Genomic DNA, 27,763 nt, shown 5'->3' with positions numbered 1-27,763 from the left:
TCATATCAGAGAAAAAGTTTGAATTAGTATAGTATTAAAAGATAAAATGTATTGATATTATACAATAATATCCATACAGTTAATGCATTTCTGCATTCCTAAGCTTTTTATGTGTCTCCTGCCAGCTTTGCAAAAGTCCTCAAAGTTTCCCATCTAATTTCTTATGCCAACCCATGATGTATGTGTGTGTATGTGTATACATACATACATACATATACATACATACATACACATACATACATACATACATATATATATACATATACATATACATACATATATATATATATATATATATATATATATATATATATATATATATATATATATATATATATATATATATATACATATATATTCCCCATGATGGGGAAAGTTGCAATGTGGAAGGGGTAACTGTATTTTATAGAGAAATCAAAGAGGAATATTGATGTTGGAATTTCCTTGTCCTGTGTTTAATGAAGGTTTTCTTTTTGATTTTTGCAGGTCTTGGTGTTGATAGTCCAAATATATAAATATTCCCAACGGAGGGAAGAAGAAAACTTCTGTCCTGTCTCATTTGTTCCATGTTTGTGCATGACAGGGAAATGACCAAAGCCCACGATGGGCAATGAAACCAGAATAACTGAGTTTGTCCTCCAAGGACTGACAGATACCGAGGACCTGCAAATGATAGTTTTCCTGCTCCTGCTGCTAGCCTATCTGGTAACTATTTCTGGCAACTTGACTATTATCACTCTGACACTATTAGATACCCGTCTACAGACCCCAATGTATTTTTTTCTCCGGAATCTGTCCTGCTTAGAGATCTGGTTCCAGACAGTTATCATCCCCAAGATGTTGGTCAACATCGCCACAGGGACCAAGACTATTAGCTTTGCAGGCTGTATCACCCAAGACTTCTTCCATATCTTTCTTGGAGCCACTGAATTCTTCCTCCTCACTGCCATGTCATATGACCGCTATGTGGCCATCTGCAAGCCCCTTCACTACCCAACCCTTATGAGCAGCAAAATCTGCAATCAGCTCATCCTCACCTGTTGGCTTGCTGGCTTCTCCTTCATCATTGTTCCTCTGGTCCTGACCAGCCAGCTTCCCTTCTGTGACTTCCACATCAACCACTTCTTCTGTGACTACACACCTCTGATGGAAGTGGTTTGTAGTGGGCCAAAGGCACTAGAGATGGTGGACTTCACTTTGGCCTTGGTAGCCCTCCTCAGCACCTTGGTGCTGATCACCATATCCTATGTCCAGATCATCCGGACAATAATTAAAATCCCATCATCCCTGGAGAGGAGGAAGGCTTTCTCCACATGCTCCTCTCATGCTGTTGTTGTGTCCATGTGCTATGGCAGCTGTTTCTTCATGTATGTCAAACCCTCACCAGGAAAAGGGGTTGACCTCAACAAGGGAGTGTCACTAATCAATACAATTATTGCCCCCTTAATGAATCCCTTCATCTACACCCTCAGGAACCAGCAAGTCAAGCAGGTGGTGAAGGACCTAGTTAAGAAGTTTACTCGACTCCAAAACAAATAAGAAAAGCCCAGATAAGCAGTTTTCTCTCCTTTTGGGCTAAGAATGCTGCCTAGAACATAGTGGAGAGGCCTCCACAGAATAAATGCACAGCAACTGGGCCCAAGAAGCAGGGTCTAAAGAGGTCAGGCCACAGATGTTCCCTTCTCTCCACACCTGGCAAGTATAGATTATCTCTAAAACACAAGGAAAATTCCTTGTTAGCCTATGAAGGAAACGCCCTTCTTAACTGATTGTCCTAGACAGAGTCTCTTTCTACCTCCCAGAACACAGTCAGCATAGGAAGTATGGAAAGCTATGTCCCACAACTTCCCCAACTAGCCTAAGGATCACAGACAAACACAGAAGAAACCCTGGAAATCATCAATCACTACACATTTATTAAGTACTGACTATATACCAGGCACTGTGTTAGTCAATGGAAATACAAATACAAAAATGAAACAGTCCCTGCTCTGAGGAAGCTTATATTCTATCACAGGATACAGCGTGTGTGTGTGTGTGTGTGTGTGTGTGTGTGTGTGTGTCTGTGTCTGTGTCTGTGCCTGTGTCTTTGCCTGTTTCTGTGTCTGTGTGTACAAGGTTATGAGACTAGAAGTGGGGCAGGAAGGAAACAGATCAAGAAAGTCTTTGTAATGATGGTGCTTGAGCTGAGCTTTGAAGGAAACTGGAGGTTCAAAAACTGGAGGTAAATGTGAGATTGTGTTGGGGGACAGGCAGTACAAGGGCACAAAGACAAAAGAGTGTGTGAGGAATGTGTGAGGAATACAAAGATGGACAGTTTGACTGAACAAAAAGTGATGAAAGAGTAATAACGTGTGACAAGATTAGAAAGGCAAGTTGAAGCCAGTTTGTGATGTCCAACACCATGATTTTACAAAACAGGCAACCAAGTCCCAAAGTATTCAAGAGACTTGCCTGTTTTTTTGAGAACTCGAACAAAGAGTGCCATGAGTGATTAAAAATGTCTGTTTAAAAATTACCTCTCCCACAGGCTTCTAGGGAGGAACTGGATTATTCCCTCGGGGAAAGGACAAGGGAGGCTACATACATGGGGAGGGTGGTCTTTAAATATGATATGTTGTATTGCTTTTCAGTAGGGATCCTTCTTTTATAGAGAGCCTGGAGTCTATTTTGCTATTGCCAAGAGAAAATAGTAATAATAAATGGGTACCAATGGTCCCAAAGTGTGGCCTGAGTCAGTCAAGAACTGAAAAAAAAAATGAGGGGTTTGAGAGAATGAGAAGGCCCCACAGGGCCCGAGGTCCTTCCTCAGCTAATTAATAGAGAAGTGAGGTGTGGGGTGTTCCAGGAGAACTAATATCTTTGCTCTGAGGGTTTGTCAAGCCCTATTCAGGGCTACTTATCCACCTTTGGTGTTTACTCTTCACCCAACTCTCATCTGTGGCTCCAAGAAGCTGTAGCATGAGCAGCCAAACAGTAGCAACACCACCTTGGTAGACTGGCTAAACCAGGTTGAGGGTAATAAGTAAGCCTCAAACCCTTTGGTGAGTTAGGAGAGTATCGCAAGCATGTGAAGACCTCCACCTCATGAAACAGATGGATGAGAACAATTTGTTCCAATGACTATGAAGGCAGCTACATGAGGCATGGTGGAGCCCTTAAAGCTAGGTCAGACATTGAAGATGCCACATCTACTGCAATCTAAGCCATCACCAGTCATCCTGACTTTTGTCCTACTACTGGATTTCAATGATTCTGGAAGAGAGATTTCCTGGAGCTTTGCCTCACTTAAATCCAATTCATTCATAAATGAAGACATCACCTATGGTGTCACTGGTCCTCTCTGAAAACAAATAACAGCAATGGAAAAGCCCTCATGGGTCCACCCTAAGAAATCACAGAATTATAAAATCTCAGAATTGATTGCAGTAGCCAACTAGTTTAATGCCTACCTCAGTAGGATTTCTCCCTACAATATTGCCAACAACTGGTCATCTGAGTTGAACTTGAAGATCTCTAGGGAGAGGAAACCCATTACCTACCAAGGTCAATGAAGGAAATTAGCTTGACTCCATTTCAGTGCAAAGCTTAAGTACAATGAAATATCCAACCCAGGCCATCTTGTCTCCTGATACTATCTACCACACCTCTGGAGAACCCAGAGGAGGGGTTGGGATCAATAAAGAAACAAAAAAAATTATATTACATGCCAGGAACTATTATAAACTATGATTGGTTGGTTGGTTACTATCCTTCATTCTTGAAGAGGATCAAAATGACATCACTATGTTAGAGTCAAGTTACAATGCCTCTAACTGTGGCTGATCAGACCAATATTAGCTCAGAATACTCTACCACAGATTAGGCACAAATAGTCCATGTGAACATTAGGGGTGGATTCTCTAAATTTTCACATCTCCCATTTTTTTTGGATGTACTTCAATTCTGCCTTGCTTGTAAAGCACAACACTTTCTCTGATGAAGGCATGCCATGCTATGCAGTCTTGTGTCAGTGTCTCCCAATTCACGCAATCAATTCCAGTGTTCTTAAGAGAGACGTTGAGAGTTCAGGGGCACCATTGTTCATCTCTATAAAGGTAAAGGAAATAGACTGTCCTGTTACAATCACAGGGGGGCATTTCTCTCTCAGTCATTGCCAGAGTCCTCTTTAATAGACTAATTTTTCACCTGGAAAATGGTCATTTACCTGACAGCCAATGTGACTTCAGAAAAGGCCAAGTTGATATGGTGTTTGCTGCTTGACACCTACAGGAGAAATGCCAAGAGCAAAACAGAGGTCTATGCACAATGTTTGTAGATCTGACCAAGGCCCTTGATACAGTCAGTCATGAGAATTTATGGGAAATTATGTCAAAATTTGGTTGCCTGGAGAAGTTCATTGGTATTGTACATCAATTTCATGGCAACATGCTTGCCCAGATTCTGGATAAAGGACAATACTCTCATGCTTTCCCATGGAGTGAAAGAAGCCTGTGTGCTTTCTCCCATGCTTTTCAGCATGATGTTTTCAGGCATGTTCAGCATGGACAAACATGGCATCAAGGTCAGCTACTGCACTGAAGGTAAATTTTGCAACTTGAAAAGACTACAAACCAAGAGCAAAGTGGAGGGAATGTTGGTGCATGACTTTTTTGTTCACAGAGGATTGTGTGCTCAATATAGCTAAACTATGGTAACACAAGTACAAAGAATGAAATAATTCCCACTCATGTGAAGCTTTCATTATAATTGGGAAGACTAAGAAATACACACACACACACACACACACACACACACACACACACATATATATGTATACAAAGTAGCTACTTACAAGGTAGTTAGAGAGGGAGAGTATTAGTAACTGGGGCAGGGGAGAGGGGTGAAATTAGGAAAGGCTTCACACAGGAAATGGCACTAGGGTTGCAACTTTAAGGAATAAAGAAACTCTATGAGGTGAAGGTAAGGAGAAAATGCATTCCAGATAAGGAGGATGGCTACTTCAAAGGCTCAGAAATGGGAGATAGGATGTTAAATGTGGGGAATGAAGAGAAGACCAATATGGCTGGACAGGAAGAGACAGTGCCCATTCCCATGGATTTTTTTCAGAGAAAAAACTGAACTTCATCTTTACAGTCAGTGAGAAAAATCAATATCTCTCCTGATCTTATTTTTAATTGTTTTTTTATGAAGGTATTTTGGAATTTTTTACATCTCCATAATTTTCCTCAGCATTCCACTCCTCTCCCACCAAGAAAGCTATCCCATATAACAAGTGATATTTTTTTTAAAAAAAGAATAAGGAAAAAATCAGCACAACTGATACATTCAAAAGAAATCTGAAAATATTTGCAATATGGAAGAAAGGTGCACATGTTACACCTGTGAAAATAACGGAGTGGAGGTGTTTTGATGTAACTCTTATTACAACCAGTGCTTGTTTATGATTTTGCCCCATTAACTTGTTTTGTAGGGATTCTTTCTGTTTAGATTGACATAGCCATTATATACGTTGTTTGCTTGGCTCTGTTTACTTCACTCTGCATCACTTCATGTAGACATTTACATGCTTTTTCCGTATTCATCATATTCACCATTTCATGCATCAATATGTCTGCATTGTTTACAATTCTTTACTATCACAAAAAGTGCTGCTATATGTAGACTTTCATCTTATTAATGGCCTCCTTGGGGTATAAGCCTAGTAATGGAAACTTTGAGTCAAAACGTGCATAGGTTATTTTAGTTACTTTATCTGTATAATTTAAAATTGCTTTCCAGAATGGTTGTACTGAATCACAACTCCACCAACAATGCACTAATATCCATTTTCTCTCAACCTTTCCAACATTGCCTATTCCCATTTTATTTTGTCACTTTTGTCAATTTTCAGGGCATAAGGTGAAAAATGAAGGTTGTTTGGGTTTGCATTTCTCTTGTTATTAGCGATTTTAAGCATTCTTTTATGTGATTGTTAATAGTTTGCAATTCTTTTTAAAACTATTCATATCTTTTGATCACTTATCTATTAAGGAATTGTTTTTTGTTTTCTGTGTATGTGTGTACACATATGCATATATAAATAAAATACATATATTATTCATATACACACATATATACATACACCCACAGAGCTCTGATATCAAATCTTTGTCAGGGAAATACGACACAAATAATTCTTTCACATTCAACCAGTTCTGTCTTAACCTAGTTTTGTTTGTGCAGAAGTTTTCAGTTTCACATAGTCAAAGTTAGTTATTTTATCTTTTGCAATTGCTCTATCCTTTGGTTAACAAAGGATCCCCTAACATAGCTGCAAGAAGTATATGATCAGCTTCTCCTCTACTTATTTTTATAGTATGATCCTTAATATTGTGGTGGTATATTCATTTAGAATATATTATAGAAAATAATGTAAGGTGGTTATGTAAACCTAATTTCTTCCATATTGATTTCTGGTTTTCCCAACAGTTTGATTCTCTTGATCTTATTTAAGGTCTAAATGTAACATGCTGGGGAAAGCAATCTTCACCTCTCTCTTTCAATACAAGATTAATTAATTTCAAAAACCATTTATTAGGTGACTATTATGTGGAAGGAATTGCGCTGACACAAAGTCAAAAACAGAACACTTCCTCACCTATGAAGGTAAGTATAATAATACAACACAAGAAGGAAAGGGAGCAAAGGACAAATCCCGACAAGGTACTTTTGTAATGTTTGAGAAGGAAGAGAATAATAACCGGGACGATGAGGTAGGAAGAATAGGTAAGTCTACATGGACTAAGTGTCACCTAAGTTGAGCCCTGAAGAAACAAAGATGTTCAAAAGCTAACTGAAGAAAACAGATCTTTAAAAATTAGAATGGAACAGATGGAAGCTTATGACTTTATGAGAAATCAAGAAATGATAAGACAACAACCAAAAGAATGAAAAAAATAAAAGACAATGTGAAATATTTCATTGGAAAAACAACTGATCTACAAAACAGATCCAGGAGAGAAAATTTAAAAATCATTCGTCTACCTGAAAACCACTATCAAAAAAAGAGCCTAGACATCATCTTCCAAGAAATTATCAAGGAAAAGTGCGCTAATATTCTAGAACCAGAGGGTGAAATAGAAATGCAATGAACTCACTGATCATCTCCTGAAAGAGAACCCAAAAAGAAAACTCCTAGGAATATTTTAACCAAATTTTAGGTCAAGGAAAAAATATTACAAGCAGCCAGAAAGAAACAATTTAAGTATTGCAGAAATACAATCAGGATAACATAAGATTTGATAGCTTCTACACTAAGAGATCAGAGGGCTTGGAATATGATATTTCAGAAGTCAAAGGAGATAGGATTAAAACCAAGAATCACCTACCCAGCAAAACTGAGTATAATACTTCAGGGGGAAAAATGGAATTTCACTGAAATAGAGGACTTCCAAGCACTCTTGATGAAAAGACCAGAGCTAAGTAGAAAATGTGACTTTCAAATATAAGAATCAAAAGAAACAGGAAAAGGTAAACAGGAAAGAGAAGCCTTAAGGAACTCATTAAAATCTGTTTTAGCATGCAACTGGAAATTAAGCTATATAGGCACTGGAGTATAGAAATCTATTTTGCCCTACAGGAAAATAGAGGGGAAGGAGGGAGAAAGAAGTGTGGGTCATAGAAGGGAGGACAAACTGGAGGGAGGACTTGATGGGGTGCATCCTGTCCTGAGGTGGGAGAAGATGGGGAGAAAATTTTCAATTCAAATTCTTGTAGAAGTGAATGTTAAGAAGCAACAAATAAATTATATGTTTTTTTTACAAAAAGTTTTTCAACTATATGAATGAAATGTCATTTTTATTCTTTTTGTTATTAACACAGTATGTAATGTTTATAGTTTTGCATCTGTTGAACTCAGTATTTCTAAAATAATTCCATCCTGAACATAGCATATAATCTTTTTCCTTTGTTGAAGTAACCATACTGCTAATATTTTACTTAATTTTTTATAATCAGTAAGGATAATGAAACATGGGCCCCTTTTTCTTTTCTATGTGTCTGGTTTAGATATCAAGCCAATATTTGTACAATAGAAAGAGTCTGGTAGAATTCATTCTTCACCTCTTTTGTAAATAGTTTAAATAATATTAAAATGAATGGTTTTCTGAATGTTTGATGAATCCACATGTAAATCAATCTTGTTTCACTGGGAGAGTTTATTTATGACTAATTTACTTTCTTATGATAATTATAGATAATTTAAATTCATGATTTATAATCAAATTAATCAGAACTTTTTGTATTTTTGTAGAAAGTCATGAAGATTATCAATATTGACAATTATGTTGGCATAAAATTGGACAAGATAGATTTTTTAATAACTTTTTTATTTTTTCTTCAATTCTTCTGAATTCTCTTTTTCCATTTTTGATGCTGGCAATTAGATTTGTCCCTTCTTCACTTAATCTAATCCACTAGCTATGTTGTTTGTTTTGGTCATAATGCCAGCTTCTGGTTGTACTTCTCAATTTCATGAACTGTAGCTGTTGTTTCAATTTCAAATTTCTCAGTATTTTCCTTCATTTTTCAGGATTTCTAGTTTAGTGTTTACTTGGAGTTTTTTGAATAGTTGCTTTGCTGATTATTTTAGAGGCATGGCCCAGTCAATATTACAACTATTCAGTCTTCAGATGAAGAAAGAGTTTAGAGGTTTATATTTTCCATTAAGGTTGCTTTACCTGAATTACAAAAAAAGTTTGCTGTCTCGTTGTTGCCATTTGCTTTCATGAAATTATCTAGTATTCTGTGATTTGTCCTTTGACCTATAAATTGTGTTGAATTTTTTAGACACAGTACCATTGCACACTTAACAGACAACAATATATTATAAATAGAACTTTATATGCACTGGGAAACCAAATGATTTGTGTGACTAACAATTGGAATATTTGCTTTATTGCAGTAAACTAGAAGTGAACCCCAAATATCTCTGAGGTAGGGTTGAACAATTAGTATTCCTACTTTTAAAATCAGGAAATAAAGGCAAATGGAGATTAAGTGACTAGCCTAAGGTGACACAGAAAAAAAATGCCTAAGACTTCATTTGAACTGGTCTTCCTGACTCCCATACTCTCCTCACTGCACTACCTAGCTACCTAACACCTATCTGCCTAGAAGTATTCAGATGTTATACCATTCAATGCAGTTAGATAGATAGGAAGGGAAGAAATAGACATTGATTAAGTACCAATTACAAATCAAGAACTGTGCTAAGCACGTTACAGATATTATCTCATCTCACTCTAATAACAACTTTGGAAGATAGATGATATTACTATCCCAATATTTATAAATGAGGAAATAGAGGCAAGGAGACATAGAGAAACTTGCCTGGGATCACATGATTAGTGGGTGCCTCTAAGATCGTATTTGAACTCTAGTCATTCTGACTCCAGGCCACCATTCTATCCAGAGGCACCACCCAGCTACTTCTATGTGCCTCTTTATGTATTAAGTAGTGACGTTGATTAATTTTTCATTGTGAATTGAAATAGCATGAAGTTTCCCTGTTTACCTCTTTTAATCCTGTCTATTTTTACTCTTGTTTTGTCTGAAATCATGATTGCTACTTTTGCTTTTTTAAATTGACCTGAAAAACCAAAATGAAATTCACCTGAAGCAGAAGTAAATTTTCACCCAGACTCAGTATAATTCTGTATGAATTTGTATGTTTCTTGTAAAGAACTCAATGGGCTCTGCTTTCTAAACTACATTCTTACTTTCTCACATTGTGTTGGTGATTTCATCCCATTCATATTTGTGGTTATCATCATCAGTTGCATATTTCCCTCCATCCTGTCCTCTTAGTCTTTTTTTATTTTTTTCCCCACACCTTCTCCTTAAAAAGAAGGTGGTAAAAAGAGGAGCTTGCTTACCATTTAGTGATCTATAACTGAAGTGATCTCTTTGCCACACTGCTCCTCTTCTCTTCCTCTTATCTAGCACCCAACTCAAATTCTTATTCCTCTTTTCTCCTTAAATTCCTTTTCATGATTCATCACATCCACACTAGATTTTGTTTTCCTTAGACCACCTGCACACTACCTCCAAATAACCTCATTCCCTTGCTATTGTGATATTTGATTCCTGAGGTGCATGTATTTATTCACCAAAACTAAAATTCCGTGTGTGTGTGTATGTGCGTGTGTGTGTGACTAGGTTAAACACTCTATTGTCTAGTTCAGATGAAAGTGAGGTTTACATCACACATTCCCCCTTCCCTTCCTCCATATTTATAGACTCTTCATCATCCTCATCCCGTGGCTATATGCTATAAGAAGTCCCCTCTCCTATTTCCTCATTTTTTCCTATTTCCCTTCCCATCCTTTTACTTAAAAGCATTCTTTTTTAAGTCATCTCCTTAGGCAACTTCTTCCTTCATTCCAGTTTTGAGGTCAAAGCTCGATGGGTGACTGTCCCTGATCAGGACACTCGGTGGTCTTCTCTCCCCTCTGAGGCTTCCAAGGTCAAGATCTGGCCTCCTCTGTGCCCTCTCAGGACAGTTCTGCTGCTAATACTGATTCACTTTACTGCTGGAGTTTGCCCAGTCAGGGCACTTCTGTGGCTTACTTGAGCAGAAAACTTTTGGACTGCTTCCTCTTCCAGGGCTCTTAGCTTCTTTTTGTTTTACCCTGGATTGGATGAATCAGTTTCTTCAAGGATCACTTTGGATTTAGGGGTTATTGATTGATTTGCTGCTCTTTCTAAATCATTGTTGGAGAAATCAGTGGAAGAGTTGAGTCCTCTGCACCTTTCACATGCCCATCTTTACCTGTTAATACCAAGAAAGTATTAAGCACTTACTACATGCAGGACACTGTGCCAGATGCTGAGGATACAAAGGCAAAAGAAATGATATAATACCTATCAATAAGGAGGGTCTATTTCTATAGAGAGATGGAATACATGTGTACACAAAATAAATAGAAGTTACTTTGGTGGGCCAGGGCAAAGGCATTAGTAGCTGGAAAGATCAGGAAAAAAGATGATGTAGGAAATGGGACTTGAACTGAGTCTGGAAGGAAACAAGGAATTGTAAAAGATGAAGGCAAGAGCAAAGTGTTCTCCAACATGGGAGTACATCGTGAGAAAAAACAAAGATAGGAGAATGAACAATCAATTAAATTAGAACATGGTAGGAGGGAAAATTGAAATGAGCAATAAGTCTGGAAAGGTGAATGGTAGTCAGCTTGTGGAGGGAACTAACCTTCTTATCATAAGCACTTACAAAGCATCCTTGATTTTAGCCTCATGCCTCCTCCCACAACCACTGTACTCAATCCAAAGCAGAGACAAAGGATGGAGGTGCCTTGTCTTCCATATGATCTCCTTCCTGAGCCTTGAGAAATATCCACAATTCAGAATTCCCCCATGTAATATCTCGAAAGCACTTAGCACATTTTGGTACATGCTTATAAAGTGCTCATATACTTCCTTTTACAAAAAAAAAAAAAAGCCAAGCAGTTATTGACATCAAGCAGCATATTTCCTTGATGTTCATAGTGTGACAAAGGCTGCCCAGTGGTCATACATGTGAGCAGGATCACTCTGGTCATCTAGTTGCCTTCTCTGACTCTGTGATTAGTGACGATGCACATTTGCTAACAACTGGAACTACGTGTTCCAAGTTGCCCTTCAACAAGACCTGACCATAGAAGAAGAAACCAAGAGTTGTACTTGGTCACCTCTGGACAGCATATCAAAGGTATCCCAAGTCAAGGATCAAGGTGGGAAGAATACCACACTTATCCAAAGTGGAAAAAAATGTAATTAAATTAAGTTTCTACTTAGTTCTACTATGTGCCAGCAACTGTGTTAAGAATTATAGATATAAAAACAAAAGGGAAATCGTTTCTAGATTTAAGGATTTTACATTCTTCTGAGGTAAAACAAAAGACACACAGATATGGAAATATAGAAAGTAATTTCAGGAGGACAATATCAATGACTGTGGGGAGAGATTGTTAAAGATTTCATGTAGGACATAATCACCCTCAAACTCATCCGGATAGAGAGATAGTGATTCAAAGAAACAGAAATAAGGAAGGAGTACACTCCAGACATAGGAAACAGACCAGAAAAGAGGAGAAATTAGGGGCTGTACTATCATATCTGGGGAGAAGCAAATAGACTGGTTTGGCTAGATCATAAAGTTCATAGTAGGGAGCAATGTTTATATCCTCTAGAAAAATAGGTTGGAGCCAGACTGTGAATGGCTTAAATACCAAACAAAAGAGTTGATGTTTTACCCTAGAAATAAAAGGGAGCCACTAAAGGTTCTTCAACAAAGGAGTGACATGATGAAACCTGTGCCTGGGGACTGCTCGATGGACAAGTCAGCTACATGGCATACTAGATAGGACCCAGGATAGCCCAGGAGTCCAGAATACCAGAGTTCAAATCCAGCATTAGACATTTACTAGCTATGTGAACATGGGCACATCACTCAACCCCAATAGCTTCCAAAAAGAAATTAAGTCTGTAAGTCTGAAAAATGATCTGAGTGATCATAAAATAACAATCACCAAGATCTCATTAGGGTGATCTTTTCAGATAGTGCAAAGTGAGTAAGAGATAGAGTTTTGGTCAGACCTGCTGATGCCAGAATCAAGGGAGCTAGACACAGGCTGTATAGATCCATTCAAGTTCAGAGTAGGACTCAGAAATTCATGGAGTTAATGATTGCAAAAGAACAGATCTTGGCATGGAACATTCATTTCATAGTGATAATGGAAATCAGAAGAGTTGGAGAGAAGCAGCCATAAACAAGGGCAATCTAAACAAGACTTACCTACTAATTTAAATCAAGACAAATTCTGCATCTCCTCCAGAAAAATCTAAGTTCCTTAAAGGAGACCTTATTAAATCTGTGTCTGTGTGTCCTCAATCCCTTGGACAATAACTTCCACGTAGTAAGGACTTAATAAATGCTTGTTCAACTGATGGGAATACTCCCTGTCATTGGTGAACTTTTATTATCTTATAGTTCTGACCACCTTATTATCTTATAGTTCTGACCACCAAAGTAGTTGCTGACTCTGAACACAGCCAATGGAGTGCCTTACCACAGAGGAAGAGAAGGGCAGGTTCTAGTACAGAGAGGGGTCCCAAGCCATCAGTGAGTGGTGTCTGAGGAGTGACAAAGCTGGTACATCATACACTAAATCATTTATATTGTGTTCCTTAATCCACGTGAATCCCACTTAAATGGAAGGTATAGATTCAGCACACACTTATATACTCAAAGCATACCCCCAAATCTTACCACACAATTCAAATCACAGAATTTCAGTATTAAAATAATCTTCAAGAGGTCAGTGTGCAGCTCACAACCTCCTTCACTCCAACCACTGCCCTTCTATTTAGAGACTTCAAGATTCATGCTTATGTCCTTCAGACACAGGCTTCCTAGTCCCTCTACTCCAACACATACCTGAATATCCCTTCAAAAATGGTGATTCAGCCTGCACCTGAAGCACAAACCTGAAAATAGCTACCAAATCAGAATGTTAGATGAAACTTGACAGAGATTCCTGAGAACTTCAGAAAAGAAAAGATGTCGTTCCAAAAGAGGGGACCCATCTCAATCATAATTCTCCAGGAATTCCGTTACTATGCCACATATCTAGGAGTTCAGGCCCTCCTCTTTTTATAATGATCAGGACATGGTGGTGCAGAACACCAAATAAGAGGAATGACACATACTTTGGGGCAAAGTGGATTTAGGAATTTATTTTCTTTGGCTATACACACACACACACACACACACACACACACATATATATTGCAAGAAGGATTTCGTATTTCTCTTTCTTTTGGTGGAAAGAATAGGAGTGGAAGAACAAACAAATGTTTGATAGTTGAAAAGTATACAATTTGAAGAAAAACTAAAGATTATGAAGCATGTATCAACTCACCAAAAAGAAAGCCAAGCAAACCACTGCACCAGGCAAGGACTTCAAAGGTGTTTGGTTAACCTGCGCCTCAGGGCTCTCATCACCTCCTTGTTCCTCAGAGTATAGATAAAAGGGTTGAACAGAGGAATTACAACTGTGTAAAAAAGAGAGATGATTTGGTCTGTGTCCTGAGTAGCACTGGGTTCAGGTTGCATATAGGCAACGATGGCAGTTCCAAAGAAGAGTGTGACAACCATTAGGTGGGAAGAGCAGGTAGAGAAGACTTTTTGGCCACCCTGAGCAGAGGCTACCCCAAGGATGGTAATGAGAATGCGAATGTAGGAAAATATGACGAGAGCAAAAGGAGTCATGAGAGAGAGGAAGGTGAGAGCAAGATTTGCAACCTCACCCCGAAATGTGTCTCCACTTGACAGTCTTAAAACAGGCAAAACATCACATAGGAAATGGTGGACTATGTTAGTTCCATGAAAGGGCAAGGTATAGATGCATATGGAGTGGGTGGTTCCTGTGATGATGTCCATCAGATAGGAAGCACCCACCATTCCCACACATACCTGTCAATTCATTATCACTGCGTAACGCAGGGGCTGGCAAATGGCAGCATAACGGTCATAGGCCATGGCAGTGAGCAGGAAGCATTCAGCAATGCCAAAGAGGGCAAAGAAATACATCTGAGTAAAACAAGTACCAGGAGAGATGGCAGGATGTGAGAAGAGAAGGTCTCAGCATCCTAGGCACAATAGTTGTAGTGTAGAGGATCTCTATCATAGAGAGATGTCAAAGGAAGAAATACATAGGAGTGCTCAGGGCTGGGTCCAGCAGAGTAAGGGTGATGATCAGGGAGTTGCCCAGCAAGGTGACCAAGTAGATGAAGAGCACTCCCCAAAAGAGGGCACTCTGGTAGGCCCCCAAATATGAGAATCCCAAGAAAATAAACTCAGTCACTACTGTGCCATTAGTATCATCCATGTCCCTAAATCTCCATTTAGGGACAGGATCAATAGAGAGCTGTTCGTAAGCTCAAAGAAGAGAAAGAAATAGACAAACTGCTTCAGTAAGAGAGATACAGGATAGAGAAGACAAGAATTTCCCAAGTGTGGAGAATGTGATGGATGAGCAGTGGGGTATTAAAATATTCTTTCTGAGAAAACTAAAACATAAATTATATTTTAACCTATCACAGGGAAAATAGGATCTAACCTGGAAAAAGGATGCACTATGTAACATCAAGGTGGTCCCTTCCACCTCTCGTTTTTATGGACAAAAACCTCAGTCTTTCGGTATTCAAGGTAATTGATAATGTGAACAGATATAGGAAGGAATAAAGCAATATGAGAGAGAGAGAAAAGACAGAAAGAAAAGAAAAGGGTAGAGAGTGGAGAAAGGAAAGGAGTAAAAAAAGAAAAAGAGAGAAAACTGAGGACAGAGCGAAAAAAAGAGGAACACTTTGAGACAGACAGAGTGGGACATAAAATAAAGAGAAAGAATACAGGAAGCTTTAACCTTTAGATATGATGCCCATCACCCATGGGTCTCTCCCAGAGACCCTATTAGAGGTAATAGCTGCTATCAGCCAACCCCAAGTGGTTCTCTAGTGTACTGTCCCTGAGCCAAAGCCCATGGGGATCCATGATCCCCAGAGTGGGAAGCAGGAAAAAGGGAGACCTGACTGTAGTATACAAGACAGAAGGAAGTAAGAAGGGAAGCTTTGCCCTTACTCCCTGACTTTGCTAAAGAGAAGTAAACAGTACCTATCCAAGTCCTTGTACTCCCTGAGTTAGCTGCAAGATAGGTACAGAGATCTAAATCAAGAGACACATCAGTCTCATCTCTGTCACCCATATTCCATCAAAAAGACTAGAGATGGAGAAAATATCTCAAGTCTATGAAGAAATGGAGGTCCAGAGAGAAGCAAATACACACCCAATGCTACCCCCTGAGTCTGAGCTAGATGCTTTTGCAGGATGTTAGGAAGATGGGAATTCTGAAGACACATGCCTGCTGGTCAAGATGGAAATCATCTAGTTTTCCTTTAGGCAGTTAACACTCAATACAGATGGAAACAACCAGAATTTGATTGACAAGCAAGTCTTATTCTCTTCATACAAAGGGAGGAAGCAACAAACTCACATTGCTCTGAAGAATGAGGAGCTGAGTAAATTTTTTTTAAAAAAATCAATTCAGGGCAAGCTGGAAAGAAGCCTGGCAGACAGATGGGAAGACAGCATAGCAACTGTGATACAAATTTGGAGATAACCATAACTACCACTCCACCATAAGCTAGAAGCTTAGAGTAAAAAGAAGGAAACCGGGGAAGAGAAAACTGGAGGATGTCACCAGAAGCAGCAGTGCTGTGTCCTTTCTGCCACAGCAGCTGCCAGCTTCTGCCATTACCTCTGCCAGCAAATTGGCAGGGGAGAAAAAAGCTAAGATACTAAGACAAGGAGAGTAACTAAAACTGGGCAGTGGAGGCACCACTGAGAGCTTTGACATTCTCTTATGAGCTAGGTTTTTACATATAGCTCTCATCTGGACTAGCAGAAATCTGCCTTCCATGGACTAGGTTATTCTTCTATGACCAGAGACACAACCTTCCTTTATGTTGACTGAAACATTTCATCCCACCTCCTAATGGAGAGTCACTCAAACTGTAAATGCAATTACTCAAAAATCTGAAATGGAAACATATTAATACTTTAATTTCTTGGTTATCTTCTTCTAGAGGAACAGATGGTGAGATTGGTGACCTTGCACAGTACTCCCTCACTCAAAACAAAGTCAAATGTAAGTCATGTCATCAATTCTCTGATGCCATGATCTTCAGGAATGAAGGACAGACGTAGAATGTGACTAGACAGAGTTGCCTCACTGAGGACCCAGACATTTAAGTAGCCTGACTCATCCTTTCCCCTTGGTCTTCCACACCACTTTGCTTGGGTCTTTGGGGTTTACTGGCTAAATGTGCTTCCTTGCTTCCTTCCTTCCCTCCTTCTTTCCATCCTTCCTTGTTTCCTTCTCATTCCCAAAATTTTAAACATAGTGCACTGAAAAGCTCATGGACTGGAAAACAGTAGGTCCCTGTTCAAGCTCCACTTAAAGGCTGCTTTAGAGTGATTAGTACTAGTAACAGTTTCTGTTAATTTAGTAGCTTTTTCTTCCATTCATCAAAATGGCCATTACCTGACTGCTTCTTAAAGAGGCCTATTCAGGCAATGGGCATTACCTCCCTCTAAGTGAATACCTGAAAAGATCAGCCTTAAGAGGCCAAAGTCTCCCATTGTGTCCTGGGCCATCTCCAGTCATACTAATGAATATGCAGTCACTGGTCCCAGATGGCTTAGGAGGAGAGAGTGAGGTTGGTGACCTTGCATAACCCTCCCTCACTCAAAACAAAGTCAAGTACAAGTCATGTCATCATCTCTCCGTTGGCATGGTCTTCTTCAGACATGAAGTGGGAATGCAGGTATCTGCTCCTTACATTCTGAAATCTCATCATGGCATTTCATGGAAACTTAATTGATCAGGGGTGACCTAATCAACCCCTCCCCATAGAATACCTAAAACATATATTATATAAGATATATACATGTGTTGATATATATATATATATGGTCTATCTGAAAACCATGATCAGAAAACTAGTCAAACAACATCTTCCATGAAATTAGCAAGGGAAACTGCCCTGATATTTTGGAACTAGAGGGGAAAATAGAAATGGAAAGATTTCACTGATATCACCTCTTAAATGAGATACCAAAAGGAAAACTCCCAGGAATATTGAAGTCAAATTCCTGAGTTCTCAGGTGAAGGATAAAATATTACAAGCAGCCAGAAGGAAAAACTTCATGTATTGCAGAAACACAATCAGGATAACACAGAATTTAGCACCTTCTACACTAAGAGATCAAAGGGCTTGGAATATGATGCTCCAGAGGTCAAAGGAGAGAGGATTCAATCCAAGAATCACCTACCCAGCAAAACTGAGTATAACAAATACCTCAGGGGAAAAAATGGAATTTCAATGAAATAAATGACGTCCAAGCATTCTTCTTGAAAAGACCAGAGCTGAATAGAAAATTCGGTTTTCAAATCCAAGTATCAAAAGAAAAATGAAAAGGTAAACAGGAAAGATAAGCCTTAAGGAATTCAATAAAGTTGAACTATTTCCATTCCTACATGGCAAAATGATATTTGTAATTCATGAGATCTTTTTTCACTCTTAGGGTAGTGAAAGGGAATATATATATATATATGTAGATGTGTTTGGCTATGTATGTATGTGTACATTATATATGTGTAGGTATGTATATGTACATGGGTGTATATGTGTACATATGTATATGTACATATACATACATAGACTGCACAAGGTGAGCTGAATATGAAGAGAGAATACTTAAAAAAATAAAATTTACTGTTCGTACTAGGAGTAAGAGAAAGGGAGAGGTAGAATGTAGCAAATCATCTTACATAAAAGAGGTAAGAAATAACTTTTACAATGCAGGGGAAGAGGAGGGAGATGAAAGGATATAACTGAGCCTTAGTTTCATGGGATTTGGCTAAAGAGGGAATAACACACACTCCATTGGATATGGAAATCTATTTTACCCTGGAGGAAGACAGGGGGTAAGAGGGTAGGAGAGGGAAGAAAATAGAAAGGACCACAAATCGGGAAAAGGGATAGTCAGAAGCAAATATTATTGTGGGAGGACAGGTCAAGGAATAGAATGGAATAAATGGAGGGTAGGATAGGACAGAGGGAAATTTGGTTAGACTTTAAGAACATAACTATTATGGAAGTGATTTACATTGTTACAGGTATGACCTATATTGAATTGCTTGTTTTTTCAATGAGGGTGGCAGGGGGAGGGAGAGAGAGAATATGGAACTCAAAGCTTTAAGAATGAATGTTAAAAATTGTTTTAACGTGTAACTGGATATTAAGCTGTAAAGCAATGGAGTATAGAAATCTATTTTGCCCCATAGGAAAACAGAGGGGAAGTGGGATGGAACAACGGTGGGTCATAGAAGGGAGGAGAGACTGGAGAAAAGGGTGGATGGGGTTGATGCTGTCCAGCAATGGAGGTGGGGGGAGGTGGGGAGAAAATTTTGAATTCAAATCCTTGTGGAAGTGAATTTGAAGAGTGAAAAATAAATAGACTATATATATTTTTTAAAGTTTTTCAACTATATGAATAAAATGTCATTTTTAGTATTTTTGTTACTAACACAGCCTGTAATGTTTATAGTTTTACATATGTTGGACATAGTATTTTTAATATAAATACAACCTGAACATAGCATATAATCTTTTTAAATTTGTTCCTGTAACCTCACTGATAATATTTTACTTATTTATATAATCATTAAAGATAATGACACATTTTTCTCTTTATTTTTTCTATGTGTCTCATTTAGATATCAAGCCAATATTTGTACAGTAGAAAGAGTTTGGTAGAATTCATTCTTCTCCTCTTTTTGTAAACAGTTTAAGTAACATTGGAATGAATAGTTGTTTGAATATTTGATGAATCCACATGGAAATCCATCTTGCTTCACTTTGAGAGTTTATTTATGACTAATTTATGTTCTTTTTCTGAAAAAGGATAATTTAAGTTGACTATTTCTTGTCCAATTAATCTGAACGTTTAGAATTTTTGTACAGATCCATGAATATCATCAATGTTAACAGTTCTGTTGGCTTACAATTGGCAAAGATAGATTTTTGTAATTTCTTTTATTTTGTCTTCATTTTCGTCTCAATTCTCTTTTTTTTCAGTTTTGATTCTGTCCATTAGGTTTTCCTCTTGCTCATTTAATCTAAGCTATGTGATTTGCTTTGGTTATAATGTCAGCACCTGGTTTTACCTCTGAATTTCCTGAACTGTGGCTGTTCTTTAATTTCAAATTTCTAAGTATTTTGTTTGATTTTTCAGGATTTCGAGGTTAGCGTTTACTTGGGGCTTTTTGATTAGTTGCTTTGCAGATTATTTTAGAGGCATGAACAGGTCATTTTTCCAATCTTTCAGTCTTCAGATTAAGAAAGAGTTTAGATATATATATTTTCCATTAAGTTTGCTTCTCCTGAATCACAGAATTATTGCTATCTCATTGCTGCCATCTGCTTCGATGAAATTATCTAGTGTTCTGTGATTTGTCCTTTGACGTATTAAGTGTGTTGACTTTTTTAGACACAATACCATTGCACACTTAATAGACTACAGTATATTATAAATAGAACTTTATCTATACTGGAAAACCAAATGATTTGTATGAAAAACAATTGCAATATTTGCTTTTCTGCAGTTATCTAGAAGTGAAACCCAAATATGTTTGACATAGGTTTGTACAATTATTACTCCTACATTTAAAATGAGGAAATTAAGGCAGATGGAGATTAAGTGACTACCACAAGGTCACACAGAAAATAAAGGCCTTAGGCTGGATGTGAACTCAGGTCTTCCTAACTCCAACACTGTACTAACTGCACTACCTAGCTACCTAACCTAGCTACCTGCCTAGAAGTATTCAGATGCTATACCATTCAGTGCAACTAGATAGACAGGAAAGGAAGGAATAAACATTGATTAAGTACCAATTACAAGTCAAGAACTGTGCTAAGCACCTTACAGATATTATCTTATTTCACTCTAATAACAACTCTGAAAAGTAGGTGATATTATTATCCCAATACTTATAAAACAGGAAATAGAGGCAAGGACACATTAAGAAACTTGCCCAGGATCACATAGTTAGTGGGTGTCTCAAGGCCAGATTTCAACTCTAGTCATCCTGACTCCAGGCCTACCATTCTACCCAAAAGCACCACCCAGCTACTTCTAGGTGCCTCTTCATATATGAAGTAGTAGTATTGATTCATTTTTCATGGTGAATTGCTATAGAATGAAGTTCCTTGTTTACCTTTTTAATCCTGTCTATTTTTACTCTTGCTTTGTCTGAAATCATGAGTGCTATCTTTGCGTTTTTAAATTCACTGAGAAAAACAAAATGAAATTCACCTGAAGCAGAATTAAATTTTCCCCCAGATGTTAGATAATTCTGTATGAGTCTATGTGTTTCTTGTAAACAACTCATTGGACTCTGTTTTCTAAACTATATTCTTACCTTCTCCCATTTTGTGGGTGATTTCATCACATTCCTATTTGTGGTTATCATTATCAATTTGATATTTCCCTCCATCCTGTCCTCTTACACTTTTCTTTTTTTGCCCCATAACCTCTCCTTACAAAGAAGGTGGTAAAAAGAGAAATTTGCTTAACATTCAGTGATCTATAACTGAAGTGATCTCTTTGCCCCATTGCTCTTCTTTTCTTCCTCTTACCTAGTCCCCAACTTAAATTCTTATTCTTCCTTTCTCCTGAATTTCCTCTTCATTATCCATCACATCCACACTAGATTTTGTTTTGCTTGGACCATCGTCACATTGTCTCTAAACAATCCCATTCCCCTGCTATCCAGATACTCCCTGTTAAATTGAATGTATTTGTGCATCAAAACTCTGAGTGTGTGTGAGTGTGTGTGTCTGTGTGTGTGTGACAGAGAGAGAGAGGGAGAGACTGTGTTAAACCCTCTATTGTACAGTTCAGAGGAAAGTGAGGTTCACATCACATATTCCTCCTTGTCTTCCTCCATATTTACAGACTCCTCATCATAATCCTCTGGTTATGTGAAATAGTAAGTTCCTTCCCCTATCTCATTTTTTCCCTAGTATTTCTTCCCTTCCCATTCTTTTCCTTGAGAGCATTCTTTTTAAGTTACCTCCTTAGGCCACTTCTTCATTCATTCCAACTTTGAAGTTAAAGCTTGGTGGGTGGCTCTCCCTGATCAGAACACTGGGTGGTCTTCTCTCTCCTCCAAAGCTTTCAACATCAAGATTCTGCCTCTTCTGTGCTCTCTCAGGACAACTACCGATCCACTCTACTGATGGAGCTTGTCCAGTCAGTGCCAGGCCTAAAGGCCTGTGTGGGCTACCCGAGTCTTCTTACCTCACCTCTGAGGTCTTTGGTTGGCCAAAACCGAATGCTCATATGAGAGAAAGGACGTTCCAGAGTCGAACAAGGGTTGAGCTTTATTTCAGGGTCTAGTTATAAGTGCAGGGGGTCTTCCTTAGGAGGAAGAGGGGGAGATTTCCTAAGGAGGCTAAGATCTTAAGGGATTGGAAGTAGAAGTACAAGCGGGGAGAGAGGGGGAGGGGAGAGAGGAAAGAAGAAAGCGGAGCCTACTGTCCTCTTGGCTCCTCACGTGCTAAGAGAGCTTTCAGGCTTCCTCAATCCTACTTAACCTTCAGCTGCATAGTTTTGCATCTGAATACCGTGCTGTTAGGTAACTAGGTGTGCCCAGATCCGGGACAATCTCGAGGGTGGGGAGATCTCTCTCCCATCACGTTTCTCACGGGAAGAGGCGGAATTACTCGAGATAGCTCGGTTCACCTCGATCCCCTGCCGTTTCCTGGGGCAGTCTCGTGAGAGCTCTAAGATTTAGAAGCTCCCACCTTTACCCGCCTGAGACTGTCCACACGGAATTGAGCTTCCAATCCCAACAAGTCAGGGCTCTTCTAGGAATTCCTTGAGCTGAAAACTTTTGGACTGTTTCTAGTTCCAGGTCTCTTAGCTTCGGCTCATTTTTTTTCCTTTACCCTGGTTTGGATGAATCACCCTCCTGAAGGGTGAAGGATCCTGAAGGATCACTTTGGATTTAAGGGTTAGTGATTGATCTGCTTCTCTTGTTAAATCATCACTGGAATAAAGGTGGAAGAGTTGAGTCCACTGAACCTTTCATATGGCCATCTTTACCTGGAATAGCAAGAAAGTATTGAACACTTCTTATTTGCCAGACATGGTGCCATATGCCAGGGATACAAAGACAAAAGCAATGACACAATCCTTGCCAATACAGAGGATTTATTTCTATGCAAGATAGAATATATGCCTGTAGAAAATAAATAGAAATTTTTTTGGTGGGCCAGGGCAAAAGCACTAGCAACTGGAAAGATTAAGAAAAAGATGATATAGGAAATGAGACTGAAACTGTATTTCAAAGAAAACTTGTAATTCTAAAAGATGAAGATGAGAACAAAGTGCATTCCAACATGGGAGTACATCCTGGAAAAAAAAAAAACAAAGATAGGAGATTGAAAAGTCAATTTACCTGGAAAATAGTGGAAGGAAAAAAATGAAATGATTAAAAAATCTGGAAAGGTGAATGACAGCTTGTGGAGGGAACTAACCTTATCATAAAACTCTTCCTTGGTTTTAGCCTCATGTCCCCTTCTACACTCACTGTTCTCAATCCAAACCAGAGAGAAATGACTAAGGGTCCTTGTCTTCCATATGATCTCCTTTCTGAGCCTTGAGAAACATTCACAATTCAGGGTTCCCCCGTATAATATCTGGAAAGCACGTAGCACATAGCAGATGTTTGCAAAATGCTCATATCCTTCCTTTTGCAATAAATAAGCCAAACAGTTATTGACATCAAACAGCATATTTCCTTGACCTTCATGGTGTGACAAAGGCTGCCCAGTGCTTGTAAGTGTGGGCAGTGTGTCACTTTGGTCATCAGGTTGCCTTCTCTGGCTCTATGATTAATGGCTATGCACATATGCTAACAACTGGAACTACATGTTTCAAGTTTACCTTCAACAAGACCTGGCCATAATAGAAGAGACAGAATGGTACTTCATCCCCTCTGAACAGCAGATCAAAACCATTCCAAGTCAAAGATCAAGGAGGGAGGCATAGCACAATTACCAAAAGAAGAAAGAATGCAATTAAATTTTAATGTATCCATGTAATGCCACTATGTGCCAGGAAATGTGTTAAGAATAGAAATAAAAACAAAAGGGAAATGGTCTCTATCTTTAACGATCTTACATTCTTCTGAAGTAAGTTAGGAGGCACACAGATAAGGAAAGACAATGTATAGCGATAGTAATTTCAGGGGGACAATACCAAGGATTGGGGGTGAAAGATTATTAAAGATTTCGTGTAGGACATCCTCACCCTCAAACTAATCCTTCTTGAAAACTGAGGATTCTAAGAGACAGAAATGAAGGAGCACACTCCAGATATAGGAACCAGCCTTGAAAGGAGGAGAAAATTAGAGGCTGTACTCTCATATCTGGAGAGAAGCTAATAGACCAGTTTGGCTAGAACATAGAGTCCATGGTAGAGAGCAATGTTTATTTCCTCCAGAAAAATAGGTTGGAGCCAAACTGTGAATGGCCTTAAATACCAAACACAGGCATCAAATTTTATCCTAGAAATAAAAGAGAGCCACTAAATGTTCTTCAACAAAGGAGTGACATGTTCAAACCTGTGCCTCGGGACAGTTCTATGGCTAAAGTCAGCTACATGGCACATTGAATACAGTACCAGTCCAGTAGTTAAGAAGACCTGAGTTCAACTTCAGCATTAAACACTTTCTAACTATGTAATCATGGCCAAGTCACTCAACCCAAATAGATTCCAAAAAGAAATTAAGACTGAGTCTAAGAAACTGTCTGAGGGTTTAGAAAATAACAACCACCAGAATATCATTAAGGTGATCTTTTTAGATACGGCAGAATGAGTTAAAGCTACAGTTTAGTTCAGATCTGCTGATGCCACAACCAAGGCAGCTAGACACAGGTCGTAGATCCATCCAAGTTCACAGTAGGACTCAGAACTTCATAGAGTTAAAGACTGCAAATGAATAGATCTGGACAGGGAATGTTCATTTCATAGTGATGATGGAAATCAGAGGAGCTGGACAGAAGCAATCTAAACAAGACTTACCTCCTAATTTAGATAAAGCCAAACTCTGCATCTCCTCCAGTAAAATCTAAGTTGCTTAAAGGAGACCTTCTTATATCTGATTCTCAATATCCTCAGACCCTTTTACAACGATTTCCACATAATAAGTACTTAAGAAATGCGTGTTCAATTGACAGGAATACTCCCTGTCACTGGGAAATTTTTTCAGCTTACCTGTTATAGTTCTGACCATCAAAGCAGTTGCTGTCACTGAACACAGTCAATGGAATGCCTAACCACAGAGGAAGGAGAGGGCTCCATTATAAGGTTCTAGTGCAGAGAGGGGTCCCAAGCCCACAGGCAGTGGTGCCTGAGGTATGTCAAACCTGACAAATCATATTCAAACTAAATTGAGTTCTTTAATCCAGGTGAATCCCTCTCAAACAGTAGCACTGGACCCAGCATATACTAAACAGAAACTAATATTACCACAGAATTCAAATCACAGAATAGTAATGTTAAAAGCAATCTTAAGAAGTCAGTGTCCATCTCACAATCTCCTCCACCCCAACCACTGCCCTTCTATTTGAAGACTTCAAGATGCATGTTTATGTCCTTCAGACTCAGGCTTCCTAGTCCCTCTACTCCAATACATAGCAGAACATCCCTCCAAAACTGTTCAATCAGCCTTCACTTGAAGTACAAACCTGAAAACAGCTACCAAATCAGGATGTTAGACACAAACTGACAGAGATACCTGAGATCTTCAGAAAAGGAAAGATGTCCTTCTGAAAGAGGAGGCCCATCTCAACCTTAACCATATGGAAATCCCCCTACTATGTAAAAGATCTAGGAGTTTGGGGCCCCCTCCTTTTACAATGATCAGGACAGGTTGGTGCAGAAGATGAAATTGGTGTGATGATATGCACTTTGGGGCAGAAATGATTTAGAAATTTATTTTCTTTGACTATCCATATTGCAACACAGAGTTTGTTTTTTCTTTTCCCTTTACTGGAAAGCATGACGGTGGAAAAGCAAAGAAATATTTGCTACTTGAAAAATATAAAATTTAAAGAAAAAGAAAACATCTGGAAGCATCTGTAAACACACCAGAAAGGAAACCAAGCCAACCACTGGACCATGCACAGACTTCAAAGATGTTTTCTTACTTGTGGCTTAGGGCTCCCATCACCTCCTTGTTCCTCAGGGTGTAGATAAAATGGTTGAGCATAGGAGTTACAACTGTGTAGAAAAGGGAGACAAGTTGGTCCACGTCCTGAGTATCATTGGCTCCTGGTTTCATGTAGGCAATGGTCCCAGTCCCAAAGAACAGTATGACAGCAATTAGGTGGGAAGAGCAGGTAGAGAAGACTTTTTGGTGGCCCTGAGCAGAGGCTACCCAAGGATGGTAATGAGAATGTGAACAAAGGAAAATATGACGAGAGCAAAGGGAGTCATGATAAAGAGGAAGGCAAGAGCAAGATTCGCAACCTCACCCCAAAATGTGTCTCCACTTGACAGTCTCAAAATAGGCAAAACATCACATAGGAAATGGTGGACAATGTTAGTGCCATGAAAGGGCAAGGTATAGATGCATATGGAGAGGGTGGTGCTTGTGATGATACCCATCAGATAGGAAGCACCCATTCCCACACATACCTGTCGATTCATCAACATGGCATAATGCAGGGGCTGACAAATGGCAGCATAATGATCATAGGCCATAGCAGTGAGCAGGCAGCATTCAGCACTGCCAAAGAGGACAAAGAAATACAACTGGGTGAAGCAGCTAGCAGGAGAAATCACAGGATGAGAGCAGAGGAGGTAAGTCAGCATCCTAAGCACAATGGCTGTGGTGTAGAGGATCTCTATCATAGAGAGATGTCGAATGAAGAAGTACATGGGAGTGCTCAGGGCTGGGTCCAGAAGGGTTAGGGTGATGATCAGGGAGTTGCCCAGCAAGGTGACCAAGTAAACAAAGAGCACTCCCCAAAACAAGGCACTCTGGTAGGCCCCCAAGTATGAAAATCCCAACAAAATAAACTCAGTCACTGCTGTCCCATTGTCATCATCCATGTCCCTATGTCTGCATCTAGGGACAAGACCAAAGAGAGTAGTTTATAGGACCAAAGAAGAGAAAGAAATAAACAAACTTCTGAAGTAGGACAAGTTTGGGCTAGAAAAGAAAAGAATTTCCCAAGCATGGAGATGGTTATGGATGAGCCATCTGATATTAGAATGTCATTTCTGAGATAACGGTAATATAAATTATTTTTAACTTATTAGAAGGAAAATAGGATCTAACCTGGAAGCAAGTTGTGGTATGTAACATCAAGGTGCTCCCTTCCACCTCACAAAGTTTTTCTTTTTGTGAGCAATAAACTCAGTCATTCAGGATTAAAAGTAACTGAAAATGTGAACAGATATAAGCAGGAATAGAAAATTATGAGAGGGGGAGAAAAGACAGAAGAAAAGGGGGAGAGCATGGAAAGAACCCAGGAGGAAAGAAAGAAGAGAGAAGTGAGGAGAAAGCAAAAAAGAAACAGAGGAACACTGAGTCACACAGAATGAAACATAAAATAAAGAGAAAGAATGTGGAAAGCTTCTACCTTCAGATATGGTCCCTATCACCCATGGGTATCTCTCCCAGAGACCCTGTTAGAGGTAACAGCTGCTAGCAGCCATTCCCATGTGGCTCTTTGGTTTACTGTTCCCAGAGTGGGAAGCAAGAAAAAGAGAGATCAAACTGTAATATACGACAAAGAAGGAAGTTAAAAGGGAAGTTTTGCCATTAGGCCCTGACCTTCCTAAGGAGAAGTAAACAGTAGCTACCCAACTCCTTGTACTCCCTGAGTTACTCTCAATATAGGTACAGAGATCTGGGTCAGGAGATACGTCAGTCTCATCTCTGTCACACCAACTCCACCAAAAAGATTAGAGATGGAGAAAATATCTCAAGCCTATGGAGGAGTGTTGCAGAAAGAGGCAAACACACACCCAGTGTGACCCATTGAGTCTGAGATAGATGTCCTTGGAGGATGTTAGGGAGAT

The 27,763-nt window shown here is 39.0% G+C and overlaps 1 protein-coding gene and 2 pseudogenes across 1 annotated transcript in view; 1 reads left to right on the top strand and 2 right to left on the bottom strand.

Moving 5' to 3' along the window:
• The window catches only part of LOC140534196 (olfactory receptor 2AP1-like), a 55,773-nt gene extending 53,788 nt beyond the window's left edge, over nucleotides 1–1,985 (top strand). Inside the window, exon 5 of the mRNA XM_072654940.1 lies at nucleotides 487–1,985. Within this exon, the coding sequence (XP_072511041.1) occupies nucleotides 604–1,539 (936 nt within the window). The 5' untranslated portion in view covers nucleotides 487–603 and the 3' untranslated portion in view covers nucleotides 1,540–1,985. The remainder of the gene's footprint in view (nucleotides 1–486) is intronic.
• Nucleotides 1,986–13,999: 12,014 nt separating this feature from the next.
• On the bottom strand, nucleotides 14,000–14,927 carry LOC140531415 (olfactory receptor 10P22-like; annotated as a pseudogene).
• Nucleotides 14,928–25,877: 10,950 nt separating this feature from the next.
• LOC140531987 (olfactory receptor 10P22-like) lies at nucleotides 25,878–26,788 on the bottom strand (annotated as a pseudogene).
• Between the last annotated feature and the right edge of the window lie 975 nt (nucleotides 26,789–27,763).

The sequence above is a fragment of the Notamacropus eugenii genome, chromosome 3 (genome assembly GCF_028372415.1).
Source record: "Notamacropus eugenii isolate mMacEug1 chromosome 3, mMacEug1.pri_v2, whole genome shotgun sequence".
In the NCBI taxonomy this organism is placed as follows: domain Eukaryota; kingdom Metazoa; phylum Chordata; class Mammalia; order Diprotodontia; family Macropodidae; genus Notamacropus; species Notamacropus eugenii.
Note: the sequence above shows the minus strand (reverse complement) of the source record. Positions and strands in the feature narration are given on the sequence as shown.